A 13,928-nucleotide genomic window follows, 5' to 3' on the forward strand; every position below is an offset into this window, starting at 1 on the left:
TATGTTGTCAAATATCAAACATGGTAACTTTGATTATTTTTCCTGTTTTTACAAGTTTACAGAACTTTCCAGTATTTACCAAGCATCTGGGATACGCCAGGCTCATTGGGCAAGAAGGAGGGGAATTAGGTTAGAGACAAGCCAGCCCTCGGGCTCGTAGTAGTAAGGAAGAAGAGGCATCAACACGTGAATGATGTTACGCTAGGACCTACGAACAAAAGGTCCAGGTGTTGGTGTAGTTCGGAGGCTGGAGAGGTGGCGCCCACCTAGGAGGGTTGGGGAAGGTTCTTTCCTAGAAAGGAAAGTATTTGAGCTGCATGTGCAAGTATGAAAAGGGTTTAGAAATAGGAATGGAGAAAACAGGGAGTATTGTGGTAAGCAGAAGTCAGAGGGAGGAAATTGCTGAGTACAGTTAGATACAAATAGGCAGATTTGACCAGAGAATGAGAAAGAGTAGCGTAATGGGAGGAGTGACTGGGGAAGTAATTTATTCCCTCCTAGAGGGCCTGGAAGGTCAAATCTTTCTTGTGCGTTCCCTTTGCATAAAACGGTGGCTTGGCCTTTCACCTGTGGCCACTGAGGATGTTTAGGGAATTATCAAGCACTAGGATCGATTTCATTACTGTCATGTTTTTTTTTTTCTTTTAAAATTAGGTTTACCAGCCTTTGACATGATCCTGCTCTCTGGGAGAGACTTGAGGCTCAGCTGCCCTCTGCTAAAAATGTAATAAAAATTCTCAGAGAAGCAAGCTTTTTGGTGATGAGGTCACAGCAAGACTGCATTTTTGGAGTTGTCTCCATCTGAAAGAGAACTTCATTGAGAGGATTTGCTTCTAGTTTTTTTAGCAAATACTTGAGTTGTAAAATGTTCCACTGGGTGGTAGCCATGTTGGGCTAGATGACCAGTCCTGACTAGCTTCTGCAAGGTTGGTGGAGGCGTGTTCCATGCATACGTACACCTATGTGTGTGATACGTTGGCATGCCATTTTATTTGAAGCTACAGTTCTCTGCTTTAAAAGGTTGAAGCCATTGTTCATTGTAGGAATGGGGAAACTGAGGCACAAGAGAAGGTCCAGAACTGGCCCAAGGTGTCCTGGTGAAGTAGTGAAAGAATCTAGCCTAGAAAACTTATGGCCTTATCTTCAACTTTGTGCTCTTAGCTTTAGTTCACTCCTGCTACAGGAATCCAGACCCTGAAGAGTGACTGACACTTGCTGGTCTAGAAATGCAGACTATCACCCCTCCTGCTCACTGCCACCAGGACTCCCACCTTGTTCCTGGCATTCCTATTTGGGCTACACCACTCCACCACCAGAGAAAGGTGAGACAGGAGCACAAAGGGTCTCTTCCCTTAGGCCGTGACTTTCCAGTTTTCTCCAGCTCTGTCACATTGTGCTGACATCAGTTTTAATGAGGCTGATGCTGTGTTGACAGTTTGAAAAGGGGGTCAAGTTACCTAGCAAACTTAAACTTCAGCCAGCCAAACAGTTGCTCTGCAGGAAAACCACCAAGATTGCAGGGAGTGCGGAAGTTCTTCCCAAAGCCAATTAGGTCAGCTCGATAATCTCTGAGCAAGTGGGTATTTTATAACTTGGCCCAGAGGTGTTGGGGAGGGCATACAGAGAAAAGAACATTGCCCTTAGAGTTACTCTGTATCTGATTATGGGGACTTGACCCCGGCAGGAGAGGGTTGCAGTGTGTGCGTTCATGACAGCACTCCTCCAGCCCAGCCCTGGGGCGGAGGAGTACAGGTGTGGTGACGGAGGCTTCGAACCCAGAATCCAGAGACGTGTTGTAGCCCCAACGTGGCTGTGGGATGGTATTTGACCCCTATCACCTCCATCTCAGTCACATCCCCTCCGTGAGCCTCCAGCTCCTCAACTGAAAATCTGAGGCCCAAGTTAAGTGAGCTTCCAAGTCGTTTCAGTTGTGTGGGACACTGTGAGTCTAACCAGCAACGAGGATGCTGGTTGTTAGTTACCCTGTTACTTACTCCAGAGGAGTGAGCCTGGGTTTGGGCAGGTGGGAAATGTCAGAGCTGTGTTTAGTTAGACTGATGGAGTAGAAAGAGGCCAGTGGCGGGAGACCAGATGAGGGTACACCCCAGCACTGACCCCGGGTGAGTGGGGTGTCTTCCAGAAACTGACACAGGAATACTAGTAAGTTGGTCAGACTAGTCAGTCTTGTAGTAGAATTACAGACTCAAGTTAGCATGAGTGGGCTATGTATCTGCCACTAACTAGGGGCACTTCCACTTGGAGGAGGAAGGGAACAGATGGCCATTTATTGAGGAAGTTTCTCTTTTAGTCCTCAACTTCCCTACAAAATAATAAACTGCAATCCCCATTTTATAGCTGTGGAAACTGAAGGATTTAGAGGTGAAGTGCCTCACCCAAGTCACAAAGCCAGTAATGGCTGGCCAGGCTGGGATTCTAACCAGCTCTGCCTGAATCCAGAGCTGCTCATTGCTGTGTGTTCCTCCCTAGGCCCTCTGGCTCCTGGCTCAGCTGTGATGAGAAAGTCAGTGGGTCTCTTTCCTCCTCAGCCTGGGAGCAAAGTACACTAGCTAACCAAGACCCTGTTGGTTCCATAGGTTCAGGACAGAGAGAGCAGAGCTAAAAGTTTTCAGTTGGAACCATGAAACACTTATGGATGCAGGCCAACAGTGAGCACTAGAATGCCGACAACCACTTAATGAGAATTTCACATCATGGGAGGCAGCCCTGCCATATACCACCTTGGTGAACTTGCAAAAGACCCTTTGCTTGTTGGAACTCAGTTTTGCCGTTTGTAAATTGGGAGTGCCTTGTCCACTCTCTGGTGAGCATGACAGTGCTGAGGGCTGAAGCACCTTTCAAAGATTTGAATTATTGATCCCATCCCATGTTTCCTTTTAAGGTTCGGGGGGGTGCAGAATTCATAAATGAACTATGCACTTCTGTATGGGAATGGCTGATGAACTTCCCCTCATTTACTCATCAAAGGTCCCTAAGTACCCGCTGAGTTCCAAGCACTGGGTTGGGATGCGGCACGTCTGAGTCCTATAGCAACCCTTTTCATCTTAATGTCAGTTTTCTAAGTGGGATAGATTTCTGTATCAGTCATCATAGTTTGCACTCAACTTGTGGCTAGAGGAGAGTCAAGGCATGTTATCTTGGGATTGCTGGATGCCACAATTAGCAGTGGAAAGGAGTCCCCACCTCGTCCCTTCTTCACCATCTCAAGAGAGCCTAAGAAAGGGAGATTTTTGGAGCATTCTCAGTACAGTACGTCGACCTCCGTTTCTAGGTCGCAGGTGGGAATGTGCAGATGATGGGGCAGAGGCAGGTGGTTCTTCCACTCTACCGCAAACCCCACTTGACACCAATCATAATAGTGTATCCCTCAGCCTCTCAGGGATACGCTACTATGATTGGTGCCTTTGGTAGCACTGGTGTGGCCCATTAATTCTTCCATCTAGCCTAGGATGAACATTGTGAAATGATCACATGGTCTTCTACCATTTCTCAATTCATTCTGTGTCATTCTGTTGGTTTGTGGGTTGTATCAATGGGTAAAATGTTTGGACTGTGGGTGTCTGGAAACATACCCAGACTTTCCACAATAATTCTTATGGAAAAAGATCCTCTATACACCTCTTTTACTGTAAGATGAGTTTCCCAGGCAGGTAACCTTGATGCAAATAAATGCTTTAATGGTTGTGCCAGAAGTCGCAATTAATAAACTTGGAATCTTATTCCTCTTCTCCTCAAATCCAATTCTAACATGAGTGTTTTCTCTAAGATGCAAAGTCCAACACATATGAATAATCTTTTCATATGAGGTTGTTGGTTTCTCTAATACAAAACTCTTAACAGTTTGGTTATAAAGTGGCTGAAGTAGGATGTATTCAAGTTCATAAAATTTTCTGCAGCTTGTAGCTCGATTGGAAATAAAACTTGGCCAGGCATGGTGGCTCACACCCCTAATCCCAGCAATTTGGGAGGCTGAGGCAGGAGGATCACTTGAGCCCAGGAGGTTGAGGTTACAGTGAGCTGTGATTTTGCCACCGCACTCCAGCCTGGGTGACTGAGCGAGATCTCATCCCCCAAAAGAAAAAAGAAACAAAACTCAAAGCACTTAAAAACTCTCATAAACTAGGAAGAGAGAGCAACTTCCTCAATTTGATTAAGAGCATCTACAGAAACCCTGCATTTAACATTATACTTACTGGTGAAAAACTTCTAAGATTGGGAACAAGGCAAGGCTGCCCATTCTCATCCCTCTCATTCAAGATAGAGCTGGAAATTCTAGCGAGTGCAAAAGGCAAGAAAAGAAAATAAAAGGCATGCATTTCAGAAAGTAAAAAATAAAATTGTCCCTATTGGCAGATGATATGATGATCTAATAGAAATTTCCAAAGAATCTGCAAAAAACTTCTAGAATCTATATACTAATGAACACATGGAAACCTAAATTAAAAATACAATGCCATTTATAATCACTCAAAAGATGAAATATTTGGGTAGAAATCTAACAAAATGTTTACAAGATTTTAAAAAATTTTTTTCACGTATAAGATTTATATGCTGAAAACTATAAAATGCTGATTGAAGGAAATCAAAGATATCTAAATAAACTGAGCGATATACTGCATTTATGGGTTGGAAGACGACATATTAAGATGTCAGTTCTTCCCACATTGATACAATGGTTTAACATACTCCCTATCAAAATCCCAAGAAAATCTTTTTCTTGTAGACATAGACAAAATTATTCTAAAATTTATATGGAAAGGCAAAGGAACTAGAATGGAATAATTTCAGCTAATTTATTAAAATTTTGCTAACTTTGGGAGAATAAAGTGAGAGGAATCAATTGACCCAATTTCAAAACTTACTATATAGCTACAGTAATCAAGACAGTGTGGTACTGGCCAAGGAATATAGATCAATGGAACAGAATACAGAACCCAGAAATAGTTCCATATAAGAAGAGCCAACTGATTTTTGACAAAGGTACAAATGCAATTCAATGGAGAAAAGACAGTCTTTCCAACAAATGGTACCAGAGCAATTGGTCTTGTATGCACCAAAGACCAACCAAACAAAAACCCTTGACCTAAGTCTCATAAAAACTTAACTTAAAATGGCCCCCGGGTTTAATTTTAACCTTAAACTTTTAAACCTTTTGGAAAAAGGCTTGGGGGAAACCTTTTGGATCAAGAACTAGGCAAAGAGTTCTTAAACTTAGCCCAAAATGCATGATCCATAAAAGGAAACATTGATAAATTAGACTTCATCAAAATTAAAAGCTTTTGCTCTGCAAAATACCTTGTAAAGAGAATAAAAAATATAAGCTCCAGCTATAGACTGGGAGAAAATATTTGCAAACCACATATCTGATGAAGGATTAGTATCTAGAAATATGAAGAACTCTCAATACTCAGCAGTAAAAAACCAAGGACAGAATTGGAAAATGGGCAAATGGCATAAAAAGATTTCACTGGAGAGAATGTAGAGATGGCAAATAAACACAGGAGAGATGTTCAATGTTATTAACCATGTGGGAAATGCAAATTAAAACCACAATGAGATATCACTACACACCTGTCAGAAAGGGCAAAAGAAAAAATAGTGACAACACCAAATGCTAGTGAGAACGCAGAGAAACTGGATTACTTAAACGTTGCTAGTGAGAACGTAAAATGGTATGGCCACTCTGGAAAACAGTTTGACAGTTTCTTATAAAACTAAACACACAACTACCATATGACCCAGATATCATACTCCTGGCCATTATCTCAGAGAAATGAAAACTTATGTTCAAATAAAACACAAATGTCTATAGCAGCTGTATTCATAATAACCCCAAACTGGAAACAACCCAGATGTCCTTGAACAGGTGAATGGTTAATAAACCGGTGTGTATCCATTCCATGGAATACTAATCAGCAATGAAAAGGAACACACTACTGACACACGCAACAACCCAGATGGATCCCCAGAGAATTATGGTGAGTGAGAAAAGCCAATCCCCAAAGGTTACGTACCGTATGGTTCCATTTACAAAACCTTGAAGTGACATAATTCTAGGAAGGGAAAACAGATTGGTGGTTGCCAAGGGGTGGGGCTGGAGGGAAGTGGGTGTGGATAGACAAAATCAACAATAGATCCTCATGGTTTATTGGGCTGTTACTGGGGTGAGTCAGAGAATCCAAGAGAGGGTCTGGAGAGAAATGGAAACCAAGCAGCTCTGGGCACCCCAGTGGGCAGAAGTGCATGGACTTGCCATTCCTGGTGACTACCAGGCTCTGGAGTCACCATCACCAGAGGGAGTCTTCAGAGGAGAGAACCTGGTTGATAGGGCTTTGGAGGGCTATCCAAAGATCCGCATCCTTCTTACTTTCTGTCTTTCTCATTTTAGACATCCTAGCAAGTGTGACGTCGTTCTCATTGTGGTTTCGTTTCACACTTCCTGATGGCTAATGACGTTAGCATCTTTTCAGGTTATTGGCCTGAATAACATCTTTTAACACATGTCTGGATCGGGGTGGCAGCGCCCCATGGCTGAGGCCATGCTGTTATGGCGTCCTGGTGTGCTGAGTTGTTTTCGAGGTGGCTGTAAGCAGGCTGGTGACGAAGGTCTCCTGTGAGGATACAGATCTTGAAGCTCTGTGAAGGGACGAGATTCCCAGGGACAGCAAGATGGGGGAAGAGTGAAAATTGCTGAAGCTTGGTTGGAGGACTCTTTGAAGTTAAGCGTGTCAAGAGAGGGTGGAGTCTCATCGTAGACCCGCTGTCCCCCCTGCGGTGCGGGGAGGGCAGGACCAGCCTAACTAGGGACGAGGCCAGTGACAGGCATAAACTGTTAGGATGAGGTCTGAGGGTGGGAAGGTCCTGGCAGGTGGCAGGCAGTCGAAATAGGCCAGGGAGTGGGAGCTCAGGAATGAGATCCCTCCATAAAGGTTTGGGCAGGGCAAGAACCTGGGCCGGCACCTCTGGGCGGAAAAGGGCCTTACACACCTCTTCTCCTTCAGTCCTCACTGCTGCCCTCTGGTGGTGGCTGTCCCCATCTCGCAGAGGAGGAAGTTGAGAGGTTTCTCAGCATGAAAGGAAAGAGCTGGGGGGTGAACCCATACCTGACTTATCCCAAACTCTGTACTTTTCTCGAGACGCTATATTGTTTCAGTATCCTGTGGGGATCTAGAGAAGAAAGGGATTATTATTATTTGGAAGAATTTGGCCTGGTGGGGGGGCTGGGTCTCAGCCTATAATGTTGACTGTTCAGAAAGATTCTTCCTGATTGACCATCTAAAGTAGGCCCCCTGGGCCCAGTGCCGTGGCTCATGCCTGTAATCTCAGCACTTTGGGAGGCCAAGGCAGGAGGATCACTTGAGGCCAGGAGTTCAAGACCAGCCTGGGCAACAAAGCAAGACCCCATCTCTACAAAAAATAGAAAAATTAGCCAGGCGTAGTGGCATGCACCTATAGTCCCAGCTACTCAGGAGGCTGAGGCAGGAGGATCCCTTGAGCCCAGGAGTTCAAGGTTATAGTGAGCTGTGATCGCACCACTGCATTCCAGCCTGGGCGACAGAGCAATGCCCTGTCTGTAACAAATAAATAAATAAGTAAATAAATAAAGTAGGTCCCCTTACTAGTTCTCACATGGCACCCAGTTTGTTTTCTTCATTGCCTTCATCATAATTCAGGATCATATATTTATTTGTGAATACAGTTTACTTTTATCGTAAACTATAGTTTACAGAAAAAGGACACCAACTCTTTGTTCTGCACTCTATCCGCAGTGCCTACGGAGGTCCCTAGCCCACAGCAGGCACTCGAGAGTGACCTGGTGGATGTGTGAGTGAGGTATGGCACAGGTCCAAACCCTCCGAGGGAGACAGTGTGAGTTTCACCTTCCACACCAGGGTATGATGGGGCTTGTTCTCTCAGGACGGCATAAAAACGATGTTTATGTTGCAGGGAGGAGGACCAAGGCCCAGGAAGCAGGAAGGTGTGGGTGAGGGTGTGACTAGCAGGGGTGTAGATGGAACAACTTGAGACCCTGGGCAGAATCAGACTCTTTGGCCACTTGATGTCAGGGCAGGTCCTCGGCAGCTGGGGTTGGGGAGCTCGGGTGGCTCATACCTCACTTATTCCTCAGAGGAAGTTGCCAGAAAGCTGACTTCAGTGACGACTCAGGGAATAGTCTTGTAGTGCCAGAATGTGTCCTGAGGAAAACAGATGAAGTCAGTTCTGCCTCAGTCATTGCTGTCATCTTTTCTGCACTTCTTCATTCAGAAAATATTTATTGGCATCTATTAGGTGTTAAGAAGTCCTGCGCTTGGTGCGGGGAATACTGTAGGTAACTGTCCAGGCCCTGATCTCAAGGAGCTCCCAACCCTGCAGGAGACAGTGACGATCCAAGGCTCTAAGCAACATCAGGGAGAGGCCTGCTTGGCCTCGTTCAGCCTTGTATCGCTAGCTTTGCCCTGGGTTTAGTGCTGAGCAGGTTCCTGACCCAAAGGAGCTCACAGTCTAGAGGGAGTGACAGACAAGAGAAGAGGCAGCTACCATAAAGGGTGAGAAGTGGGTGAAGAAGAAGCTCCTGTGGGAGCCTAGGGAAGGTCGTTGGGGAGATCAGAGAAGGTTCAGAGAAGAGACTTCTAGGGCAAAGGACCTGCAGAAGGTGGCCAGGCAAGGCTCAGTAAGGAGGGGGAGGAGTGGGAAGTGTACAGGCACAGGAAACAGCCTGTGCCAAGCCCTAGAGGTGACAGAACATGATCTTTTAGGGGAACTCAAAATAGTTCTTTGTAGCTGGAGCACAGAGTGGTAAAAAATCAGGCAGGAGTCCTAGGTTGGAGGAAGCTTCCTAGGAGCCAGCTTCAAAAGGGGTTTAGCACAGTAGGGGTGGTCACTGGGGCCTCAGACCCAGGGGGTCTAATCTGGAAACTGGGCCCCCATCCTCAGTCTCAACCTGATGAACCAGCACTCTTTGTCCCCTAGTTTCTCCAAAACTAAATTCTTCCTTGCCCTCTCCTGCCAGTAACAGGAAAGCATCCCTCACTGGGTTTTTCTTTTATTTTCTTTCTTGTCTTTCTTTCTTTCTTTTCTTTCCTCCCTTCCTCTCTTTCTTTCTTTCTTCTTTCCTTTTTTTTTTTTTTTTTTTGACTAGGTTTTGCTATATTGCCCAGGCTGGCCTCAAACTCCTAGGCCCAAACGATCCTCCTGTCTCAGCCTCCCAAGTAGCTGGGACTACAGGTGTGCAACACCACGCCCAGCTTTTAATTTGTTTTTAAAGACTTTCCCTCATGTTCTCATTCATTTTGACAAATTGAACACTGACTCATTATTCAAGCAGAAAAAGCACCAGAAAGCACTAGAAACTGGCTTTAAACACAAGAACAAGAGTGGAATGGAAGTTGCATCCTTTCCTCCTTACTACTTTAACTTACTGAAAGTTTTTACTTAGTCACTAATAACATCAGCCTAACTTGTTTTAGTGGGATGACTATTTTTTAAGTGTGTTTCTTCTTTTTCCCCTTCAAATTTAATTTCCACTTATTCACAAATTATGCAAAACCACAATAATTTTCTTTGACCAAAAGTGACTGAGTTACTTTAGTGCTGGATTTCATTTTCTCTGTGATCGAAGTCTGCTGCTCAGCTTCACTCGAGAATGTGAAAGTCCATTTAAACTTGAGACACAATGCGCATGCCGTCTAGTTCAGCACACCCACGTGCTGTGCATGAATGAACCCCATTTCCATCCCCCTCCTTCCTTTGGTTGCTTCCTCTTGGTCTCCAAACATGTGCTTCCTCAGAACCCTCAACTCTGGGCCCCTCTCCAGCCCAGGGTCCACTTCCACCTGCTTTGACAACTAAGATTTTCCAAGAAAAGACCTATTTTCATTCCTGTTCCTCAACTCCCCTTTGCCACCAAATTTGCTGTCTCCAATGGCCCTCTGATGCCCAAGTCAACTGTCTCTTTCTGTTCCTTGTTCTCCTGGACTGCTCCAGGTTTTTGACCCTGTGGGTCTCCCTTCCTGGGGACACCCACTTGCTCTATGTTATTTGCTTCTGATTTCTTTTCTCGGTTCCTCCCAGGGCAGCTGCCCAAGGTTGGCTGGTCTGCGGCTCACCCTTCTGCATACTCTCTCCTGCAGCAGTCCCGCCTGTCCTCAGGCTTTTCCTCACCCAGAGTGGCTCCCAGATCTCCCTGTCCAGCCGGACTTCTGAGCTTCATAGCTGCCTTTTCCGCGGGCCTGCTAGGCAGCGTCACCTGCGCATTGATACCAGCACGTCCAAAACCTACTCTTTTACCTTCCAGCCAGAGGTGCTTTCTCGGTATTGTTTTTACCTTGCTCATGGGTTCTGGTAAGCCGAGCTAGGATCAATCTGACTCCATGTCTCAAGTTTGTCTGAAATCCAGCTCAGTGTATTTTAAGAGCCCTGGGCTGGGAGGCAGTCCAGGGTCCTGGTCCCAGCTTTGTTCTGGGCTTCCGGATGGCTTTGGACAAGTCAGTAGAACTTCTTGAACTTGTTGCCTCTCATACAATAGAAACGGCTACTTACTACAAGCCAAGAACTGTGATCAGAGGTTTCTCTATATCATCTCACAGTTCTATTTTATTTTCCTACTTCAGGGAGAAAGGAAACGAATGCTCAGGAAGACTAAGTACCGTATCCATGATTAAAAGCTGGTTAGTGGCGGAGGCTGGACTTGAACCTGCTCTATGACTCTAACTCCAGAAACCGTTTATTTCATTACACCGAAGAACGTGCTCTCCCCATGCCCTAGCAGCTGCACGTAGGCTCTGGAGGCCGCCGTCAGCCTGCTTCAGGGAGCGCTTGCGCCCGGGTGCGCGCACGGACCCCGACACCGTCAGAGACCACGTTGCCCCGCCGGGAGCCGCTCTCAGGAAGCAGGGGAGGGGGCCGGGCCTCCGCGCCCCGCCCCTCCCGCTGGAGGCCCCACCCCTCGTCCCGATTGGCTGTCGGGAGCGAGGCTGGGCCCGGGGATTGGCTGCGCGGCGGCCGCCGGCTGACGTGGCGGGCCGGCGTGTGGGCCCAGCGGAGGCTGCCCGCAGGACTCGCTGAGGCGGCGGCCGGACCGAGGCGGGCAGTGCGGCGTCGGACTGCGAGCTGCCGCGATGCCGCTGGAGCTGGAACTATGTCCCGGGCGCTGGGTGGGCGGGCAGCACCCGTGCTTCATCATTGCCGAGATCGGCCAGAACCACCAGGGCGACCTGGACGTGGCCAAGCGCATGATCCGCACCGCCAAGGTGAGGGAGCTCCGGGAGAGAGGGGCGCCGGGTGGGGCGGGGCCTCGGGGAGCGCGGACCGGTCTCCTCGCCCTGTCGTTCTCTGCATCCGCCTGTCCTGTCGATCGATCGCCAGTTCCCTCTCCTAAATCTTTGGAATCCCCCATCGCCCGCTCGACTGCCCTCCTGACTTGTCTGCATTAACAGCAGTTGCCTCCTAACTCGACCTCTTTCCTCCCGCTTCTGGTGCCAGAATGATCTTTCCAAAATACAGACTTGATAAGATCATAGCACTCCTGGCACCTTCAGTGGCTCCCTATTGCCCACAGGTAGAGTCAAACCTTTTAACATAGCCGTCAAGATCTTAATGACCTAGCCCCTTCCTGCCCATCATATTTAATCTCTGACATCCTCAAACAACACTGAATTACTTCTAGGAATTGCAGTTTCTGGAAGTTGCTGTGGTCTCTCTCACCTCCATTCCCTGTGTGTGGAATATGCAGTAGTTAAAAGCCAGGGCTCTGAGTTCAAATCCTGCCTCCATCACTTCCAAGCTGTGTGAACATGAGCTAGTTAGTTACTTACACTCTGCGAACTTGTTTCCTTATTTGAAAACATGGCTTGATAATAATGGTACTTATCTCTGAGTTGCTATGAGGATCAAATGAGATAACTCCAGTAAAGCTCTTAGCCCAGTACTTGACACATAGGATTCAATAAATGTCACCTATTAGTGATATGATGTTTATCAATTTCAGTGCTTCAGAGCTGTGTTCAGGTCTCCTTCTTGGATGCCTTCTCCAATGCCTCTTCACCAACCCCTCCCCATTTTATTGTGATTTCTGTTTAAGCCTCTCTCCCCCTCCCTCTGTTAGACTTTGAGTCCCCTGAAGAGGGGGACTGCCATGTTCTTCATTATGACCCCAGCCCCCAACATAAGGCCTGCACTGTGATTCCTTGGTTTAGCCATAGGGCACACCATCTTTCCTTTCCCTGTATCAGTTCACCTGATTTTGTATCATTTGTGATTAGGTTTTGTCTTACTCTTCTTTCAGGACTAACTGCTTTTATGGAAGCCTAACCACTGAGTCATAAAAATATTTTTTAAAAGTAGCAATTGTTAACATTTTTTGAGTGCTTACTCTACCAGATACTGGGCTAAGTGCTTTAAATGCACCATCTCATTTAAGTCCTACAATAACCCAATGCTGTGATGCTGTAGATTCCTTTTAAAGGCTAAGAGAAGATAAGTGACTTGCTCAAGAGCACATAGCTAGTAAATACAGTGATAGATATTTAAAGCCTTTGCTCCTAGCCACAGGGCTCCAGCCTTTGTACATTGTTTCCTAGGGGGAAATTCCTGCTCTTAATTTAGGGGAACAGCCAATTTTTCCAAGGTATGACTTCTTTGAATGCTGTAAAAATTCCTAGAGATATGGAAGTTATGCAAACAAAGTTTTAGTTTTTCTCTCTCACTTTCTGTCTTTTAATTTTGGTGGATAGTTCTCCAGGGGGAGGAGAATGAAGAGTTGAGGCTACATTAAAGTGGAAAGAGCCCTAGCCTGGTATCAGGATATCATTACTAGCTGAATGATCTTGGGCAGGTGACTTTTCCTCTCTAGGCCTCAGTTTTCCATGCTCTACAATATGTGTATGTGTTTATTTTCAAATTTAAAGCAGTAGAATTTCTTGAAATCTTTATGTTTTAGGATTTTTAAATTTTGTCTTGGCTGCCTTCTGTAGATGGAGTCACATTTGCAAGTTTAGTTACCCAGAGTTATGTACACTCTGGCTTGCTCATACAACAAATCTGTTTGCCATACTAAAAGGAGAGTTTGTTACATTATTTTTATTAAACTATATAATTATATATAAATGTAAACATATTATTATAATTAGAGATTTACTAATTGACTATACTTTTCACTTTCAAATATAGGTGAAAATGGAGTATCATCATGGTGTTCTACTGCTTGTTTTTACCATTAGAGAAGCAATAAAACTTTGAACAAAGAAACCATTGTCATGATAGTAAAACAGGAGCAATGATTCCTGAACGTAGAGTTCCCTATAGCATTAAACAGATAAAGAAATCACTCATTTTTTAGAAGAAACTGAGAAAAGAAGAGGGGGAACCTGTTCTCTCCTCATACAACTGCTGCTATATAGAATGTAGTGCAACTGTGAGTTCTTGTCACTAATGGTTTCTGCTATTTCACCTTTGTCGCATTCCTGTAAAGAGCAGGTTTGCCCAGATAGAGACAAACTTTTTAAGTTCTTGAGGGTAAGTCTGCATCTTGAGAGGGAGATGAGAAGCAAAGGGAGCCTGAAGCAACTCTGCGAAGGCCTCCTCATTAGCTTGCTGGAGAGCTGGGGTAGCACGAATCCCTGTTGCAGGCACAGGCCAGGACACCAATAGTCCTGCAGGCTTTAGGAAAAGGACCTGGCTGGCTCTGCTGAAGACACTGTGTGACTTTGGTCAAGTCATTCTGGGCCTTGGGATCTTCATCTCGACAATGAGAACTCTGTTGCCCAAGGTCATTTTCAGTTCTAATGTTCTTTGAACTTCTTTCCAGCACCAAGTCCCGACCATGCCATCATCGCACTATATTTTCAGGAGTCAGAGTAACATGCTTAGCACTGATGTTTCTGTTTCTGGACCCAAGAGATTTTCAATAGCAT

General features: G+C 45.7%; 1 protein-coding gene across 1 annotated transcript in view; it reads left to right on the plus strand.

Annotated features, from left to right (window-relative positions):
- The first annotated feature begins 11,036 nt into the window (after nucleotides 1-11,036).
- Nucleotides 11,037-13,928, plus strand: part of NANS (N-acetylneuraminic acid synthase) — a 24,647-nt gene continuing 21,755 nt past the window's right edge. Inside the window, exon 1 of the mRNA XM_012638265.1 lies at nucleotides 11,037-11,267. Within this exon, the coding sequence (XP_012493719.1) occupies nucleotides 11,136-11,267 (132 nt within the window). The 5' untranslated portion in view covers nucleotides 11,037-11,135. The remainder of the gene's footprint in view (nucleotides 11,268-13,928) is intronic.

This window comes from Propithecus coquereli, unplaced genomic scaffold, assembly GCF_000956105.1.
Source record: "Propithecus coquereli isolate 6110/MARCELLA unplaced genomic scaffold, Pcoq_1.0 Scaffold128, whole genome shotgun sequence".
Taxonomy (NCBI): domain Eukaryota; kingdom Metazoa; phylum Chordata; class Mammalia; order Primates; family Indriidae; genus Propithecus; species Propithecus coquereli.